This window comes from Micromesistius poutassou, assembly GCF_964030765.1.
Source record: "Micromesistius poutassou genome assembly, chromosome: 8".
Lineage (NCBI taxonomy): Eukaryota > Metazoa > Chordata > Actinopteri > Gadiformes > Gadidae > Micromesistius > Micromesistius poutassou.
In genome coordinates, this window is record NC_140278.1 from 2,851,990 (window position 1) to 2,859,088 (window position 7,099).

Below are 7,099 nucleotides of genomic sequence, written 5' to 3' on the forward strand. Positions count from 1 at the left end.
AGCTTCGTCGTGAACAAGGACACGATCAGCCTGCAGAGACTCTGGACACACAATACTCTGGACCCACACAACCCACACATTGGTTCTGATCCGCGCGTCAGGAGAGGTGCCCACATTAAAACCACGCGTAATGACAGCTGTCACTCCATTCAGAGCAGAGCAGCAGTGAAACCACGCGGACTGAAACAAACACGAAAGAAGGAACGAAAGAAGAACTGCAGGGATCAGTGGAAACGCTCGTTTCTTTGTACTTACAGTCATGTTGCCGTCCGATCGGTTGAGTTTACGCACAGGGAGGAGAGGAGGCAGCAGATAAGAGTCCTGCCTGCTGAGACGGTATTTATTGCGAGACGTGTAGAACCTGATAATGCAATACATTTCTGATAATGGACCAATAACGTAATAAAGTGTAGTGTTACATCAACGGGAGGTTATTACATTATCAGGTTAGCCTTAATTTCGCAGAACCTCAATGTAATAATTCCCCAATACTGTAATAATTTAACAGCAGACCACCCATTACTTGGGTCCAAGTGGTGATACTGAGTAGGCAACTCTAGGTCAAGAGCTCTAGCCCCACCAACAGGTCAAAGTTGGACATACTGTACATCAATGTTATTAACTTTTGACCCGTTCATCCGTTTTCCACAAACGATGTATCACTGGAACGCCAAGCCGAGTTTGACGCATCTTAGGATGTCTTTTTCCGCCATATTGGATTTTCTGCCATCTTTGATTTTATCAAAAACTTTTAAAAGGCCTCTCTTCTCACGAATTTTGTCTAATCCTTTTGAAACTTGGCCCAGATGATCTTGAAATTCAAAGGCGCTTGGCCTCTCTCTCTCTCTCTCTCTCTCTCTCTCTCTCTCTCTCTCTCTCTCTCTCTCTCTCTCTCTCTCTCTCTCTCTCTCTCTCTCTCTCTCTCCGCTGCGCGTTCGGGACGGACAACGCCCCTTGTAGTGTATAGTAGACAGTATAGTATTGAGATGGTATTCTATTGTAAAGTAGATAGTTTAGTATTGAGATAGTATTGCAGTGTATAGTAGGCTAGGGCTTGAACACCAAGGTGCGGGTTCGATTCCCACAAGGGCAACTCATGCACTGCATCAAATATGTATTCTGTGAGAAGTGTTAATACTATGAAGGTACCCTTTCCCTTATATGCAGCTTAAGTTAAGGATATACAGAATATTAACTGCCATGGAAATGCTTATTTTTACATGCCATTAGGTACAGGAACTACACACACACACACACACACACACACACACACACACACACACACACACACACACACACACACACACAATGTTGGACAACAACAACTTGATAAATAAATCACCAGATGCTGATTATCATTGCTAATAAAATCATTTTTAATACACATCAGTTTTATGATAAAGAAGGAAGGGCTGACGTGACAACAGCTGGAGAAGACGGCCCAGGGCAGGCCAGGGGGGAAGCCGTTCATCAATGGCCGATGTTCCCAAAGGAAGACAAAGGCCTAAACTAAGCAAAACAATCAGATTTAGCATTGCAGAAAAAGCATTACAAAGAAAAGTGGTTCTCATCTGCCTGTGAACCGGTCTACTGTGAGGAGAGGGCACCACAGGCCACCAGACTGGAGGAGGAGATCCAGCTCAGGGTTAGTTGATCTCAAAGCTGCGGATGAGGACGCCCTCCTGGAAGCAGAAGTCCACATACTCAGTCTTCCCCAGGCGGTTGGGGAAGTGGATCTCAGAGGCGTCATTCAGGACCACCACGAACTCCTCACCGGTTAGGCAGACGGTAAACTACAGAGAGAGAGACACCGGGACACAGGGAGAGAGAGCGCGCGAGAGAGAGAGAGAGAGTGAGAGCAGCAGGAAGAAAATGTATGTTCATACACATATGTGTAAAAATAACCAGTTTTGCAATGTAAGGTTTTCATGAACGTTTGTATCATTAGTATCATCATCGATTAGCTGCTGTGATTTTGGTTGAGGTTCAAGAGTGTAAAATAAAACGTCTTCTTTATCTCTGGGGCTTTGAGAGTAAAATCAACAACTCTAAAAAAAAACAATATTTGCAGAGCAGAGAGCGATAAACACAACAAGCCGTCCCTGAAATAGCTCACAGCTCTGCTGAGCTTCAGCAAAGAACAAAGAACTCTACAAAGAACAGCGCTTCTACAAACTCACCCAAACCCACCCTGTCTTCCTCAATCTGTGCTGAGCAGCTTTCCTGTCATGCAGCTTGTACTCACTGGCGTTCTTTGACGGCGCACAAAGGTTCTGCATATTTATGATTGGATGATGATATCTCAAAATGGAAGAACCGGATTAAAGTTTAAGAGATGGCTGATGGCTAATCAATCAATACTTCCTAATCCTTCAGAAAGGATACTCATCGGCCTCCCTCTCTAAGGTCACCTGATTAGATCTCCCCTCTCTCTCTCTCCCTCCTTCCTCCCCTCTCCTCCCTCCCCCCTCTCCCTCCTCTCACCTTGAAGAGCTCGTTGTGTTTGAAGGGGAACCCCCCCTCGCGGACCTCTTCCTCCCAGAGCCCCGCCTGGTGCGTGTTGCAGACCACCCTATCTTCGTCGAACCGCACGCTGATGTGCAGCGCGATGTCAGACCCGGAGCTGATATTCAACACAAAGCTGGAGAGAGGAGGAGGAGAGAGGAGGAGGAGGAGGAGGAGAGAGGAGGAGGAGGAGGAGAGAGTAGGAGGAGGAGAGAGTAGGAGGAGTAGGAGGAGGGAGAGGAGGAGGATGAGGAGGAGAGAGTAGGAGGATGAGGAGGAGGAGAGAGTTGGAGGATGAGGAGGATGAGGAGGAGGAGGGAGAGGAGGAGGATGAGGAGGAGAGAGTAGGAGGATGAGGAGGAGGAGAGAGTAGGAGGATGGGGAGGAGGGAGAGGAGGAGAGAGTAGGAGGATGAGGAGGAGGAGAGAGTAGGAGGAGGAGGAGAGAGTAGGAGGAGGAGGGAGAGGAGGAGGAGGAGGAGGAGAGAGTAGGAGGAGGAGGAGGAGAGAGGATGAGGAGGAGGAGAGAGTAGGAGGATGAGGAGGAGGAGAGAGGAGGAGGAGAGAGGAGGAGGAGGAGAGAGTCGGAGGATGAGGAGGAGGAGAGAGTAGGAGGATGAGGAGGAGGAGAAGAGAGGAGGAGGAGGGAGAGAAGGAGGAGGAGGAAGACCACCCGGTACTCATTAGTCACTACAGCTGCAGTACAATAACCGCGTCACGCGTGGGACTGAAGCTGCTCAGGTCACCGGTTCAGACCCCGATCCATCAATGAGTCGACTCATCGACTTTACTCTGATATTACTTTACAGCATCTTCAACGAAGATTGTGGAGGGATTATCGTAAGGGTTGGGGATTCTATTTATCTAAATCATTACAGCGAATCAGCTTCAAATTACATTCAAACCCGGAGAACAGACAGACTAGCAGGTGTGCTAGTTTACAGCTGAGCCTTTACAGCTGGCCCCTGCACCCGGCCCCCACCCTCATAATTAACCTTTGGCCCCTGCACCCGGCCCCCACCCTCATGATTAACCTTTAGCCCCTGCACCCGGCCCCCACCCTCATGATTAACCTTTGGCCCCTGCACCCGGCCCCCACCCTCATGATTAACCTCTGAACTCTAGAACTGGACTTTGAAGGATTTCTATTGCAGTTCAACTTCCTTCAGCTTTTGTTTTAAACGTATAGGAGATTAGATAGACAGATTCATGGGCCATCTGCGCGTGGAGGACACTGCCCCCTAGTGGGTGAACGTGTTAGGGCGACGGGACGGTGGATCCACTGATACTCACCGGTCAACTCCCGCTGTGGGGAACCCGGTGACGGTCAACGTGTGGCCCACCTTCAGGGGCATATTCTTCACCGTCATGTCCTGTGAGAGAGAGAGAGAGAGGGAGAGAGAGAGAGAGAGAGAGAGAGAATAATCAATCAAGAGAGTGAGAGAGAGAATGGGAGAGCGAGGGACAGTTGAGCTGGTTGATATAAATACACTGGTTTATTACAGGTTGAGATATGGTTTGAGCAGCAGACTTCCTGTGTCCACCAGCGCCTCAGACCACCAGATGCTCTCCATTAGCTGACATGGACCCTCTCAGTCCTTCTGCTGGCTTCTCTCGGTGGGCTTTGGCCTCTATCTGAGGTCTGCTAATACTGAAACTGCTCATTCCTGATCCTACTACTGCTAATCTATAGTTCTACTGGTCACACTTCCTCATGTTGTAGTGGAAGAAGGGAGGTAGTATGAGCTCAGTAAGGTGTTGGCACCTTTAGTTTAGTTTAAGATTTGTACATTTTTATAAAAGGTTAACTTTTACAAACATTATTTAACAAATGTATGTCAGTATATCTGTCATGGTTCTGAGACATATATTGGCATTTTGGTCTCTGGCAGCACCTAGTGGCCGCACATATGTTATTTAGGTATTTCCTGTTCCCCTGCAGTCCCAATTATTCTTGTCACCTGTGTCTCGTTTCCCCTGTCACATGACCAATCAAGCCATGTATTTAAGCCCTTCCTTTGTTGCACAATGTTCTGTGCTTAGTCTTTGGTGTGCCACTTCGAACTCTGACCCGAGCTTAGCCTTGAAAGATAGAGTACTATTGATTCACTGTGTTTTGACTCCCCTGCCTATTCTCTGGATTACCCACTCGGATTTGCCCCTTTGGTACGACGCTTTGAATTCTTTGTATTTTGACCAAGAGTCTACCTATGTTTAGTTTTCTTTTTGCCTTTTTTGGAATTTTGCCTTTGTTCGATTTTTGACTTTGGACTTCTATGATCTTCTGTGTTTTTGCCCAAGGACTTGGTTACAATAAATAACACTAAATTAAGCCGTCTCTGCACTTGAGTCTACACCCTCCTTGTTTCCCACTGGGTTTGGAGTAGAACTGTGGATCTGGAGATCCGGGCTCGATTCCCAACCCTGACAATATCGACATGAGAACGAGTAGTTGTGGCTATTGATGATAGAGAATACCTACACTAACTTTAAATAGGTTACAGTTTAAACATAACTTTCTTCAAACTATCTTTAAAAAGTCACACAAACGTGTTCAGAGTTTTCACCGGCCAGGTGAATATATCTAATATTTAATATTCCATGTTTAAGCTGTCTAACCAATGATAGGACTGGATGTCTCGATCCATGTCCAAATAGTTTGACGATAAAAGGGAATAAAACGAAAGCACAACAGGTTATGAACGATACCCGGAGTCGTGATCCCATCACCGCAAGAGACAACTATTGGTTCTGATCCGCGCGTCAGGAGAGGTGCCCACATTAAAACCACGCGTAATGACAGCTGTCACTCCATTCAGAGCAGAGCAGCAGTGAAACCACGCGGACTGAAACAAACACAACTGATGTCGAAAGAAGAACTGGATCAGTGGAAACGCTTGTTTCTTCATACTTACAGTCATGTTGCCGTCCGATCGTTGAGTTTACGCACAGGGAGGAGAGGAGGCAGCAGATTGAGGTCCTGCCTGCTGGGACAGTATTTATAGCGAGACGCGATACGCTTGTTTTCCAAAATGAGGGACGTCTTGAGCGAACGTATCCAGAACATGCACAGATGTCAATCTCCTGTCAGATTTCTTTGTTATCTGTTACTTAACCCGTGCCTGAGAACAATGTGGCCATATAATCATTGTTTGAAACAGATATTTGACTACAGACCCATTGCCTTGACATCGGCAGTCATGAAATCATTTGAGCGCATCATACTCAATCACCTGAAAACTGTCACCACCCCCCTCATGGACCCATACCAATTTGCATACAGAGCCAACAGGTCAGTTGAGGACACCGTCAACTTAGCAATTCACCACATTCTGAACCACCTGAGTCCGCAAACACATATGCCCGCATCCTGTTCATGGATTTCAGCTCAGTAAACCCGGCCAAACTTTTCAATAAATTACTGAATGAACATTGACCCATGCATCTGTCACTGGATTCACAGCTTTCTCTGGAACCGGCAACAGAAGGTGAAAATCAACAACAACACATCCTCCCCTCTGTTCCTCAGTACAGGCACACCCCAAGGCTGTGTTCTCTCACTCTGGCTATTCTCCCTTTATACAAACCAGCTCACATCCCACCACAGCTCTGTCAACCTGTACAAGTATGCGGACGATTCAACCATCATAGGACTCATCACCAACAACCAAGAAACTGAATACCGTGCACAGATCAACCAAACAGTGACCTGGTGCACAGACCATGATCTCCTACTCAACTCATCAAAAACAAAAGAACTTATCGTCGAAACCAAGACGCAAGCCGTCCACCAAAACTCCTGTGCTCATTAAAGGTGAACCCATCTCCATCACTGACACTTTCAAACTCCTTGGAACTCACATCAGCAACAACCTCAAATGGAAAATAAACGCAGACCATATCTACAAAAAAAGCCCAACAAAGACTCTTCCAGCTCAAGAAGTTCAGAGTAAGGTCCCATCTACTGCTCCGCTTCTATCCATCGTCGAAAGCATCCTCACCTCATCAATCACAGTCTGGTTCGGCAGTCTCGACTCACTCTCCCGGAAGAAACTACAGCGCATCATCAACAGAGCATCCAAAATCATTGCCTCACCCCTACCATCCCTTGAATCACTCTACCATAAACGGTCGCTACGCAGAGCCCGCAAGATCGTCTCTGATCCCACTCACCCCGCACACTATGCCTTCCAACTACTGCCCCCTGGGAGGCGCTACAGGACAATTGCCACACACACACAACCCGCTTCAAAAACAGTTTCATTCCCACTGCAATCAATACCCTGAACTCCAGTCGCTGAGGATTATGCATGGCCCCTTAAGTATTATAAAATGTGTCTGTCTGTATGTATTTATGTTATATGTTTTATGTTTAAATGTAATGTTGGAACCTGTACCAAGGAGCTGTACTGAGACCAAATTCCACCAGCCTGGCTGTGTGGTCATTGATAAATTATTATTATTATTATATTAATGCGTATATAATATTGAATGCGTATAATTGTGTATTTTGGAAAATAGGTGTGATACTTTTGCTTAAGTCATGTTGCTTTATGTCTGATACTTCACCGAGTCACTTTCCTTGTATTTGCAAA

The 7,099-nt window shown here is 46.5% G+C and overlaps 1 protein-coding gene across 3 annotated transcripts; it reads right to left on the minus strand.

Annotated features, from left to right (window-relative positions):
- Positions 1-1,445: 1,445 nt before the first annotated feature.
- On the minus strand, positions 1,446-6,661 carry LOC311352149 (beta-galactoside-binding lectin-like). Of its 3 annotated transcripts, none has more exons than XM_084472364.1 (5): positions 6,506-6,661; positions 5,420-5,484; positions 3,798-3,877; positions 2,485-2,641; positions 1,446-1,793 (listed from the first exon to the last, which is right to left on the minus strand). In XM_084472364.1, exons 2-5 carry the CDS (start codon positions 5,423-5,425, stop codon positions 1,647-1,649), a joined length of 390 nt encoding a protein of 129 aa, XP_084328490.1. In that variant the 5' UTR covers positions 5,426-5,484; positions 6,506-6,661; the 3' UTR covers positions 1,446-1,646. The 3 variants fall into 3 exon arrangements, with proteins under 3 accessions (XP_084328490.1, XP_084328489.1, XP_084328488.1); XM_084472363.1 differs by having other exon boundaries at positions 5,420-5,488; XM_084472362.1 differs by having other exon boundaries at positions 5,420-5,491.
- Between the last annotated feature and the right edge of the window lie 438 nt (positions 6,662-7,099).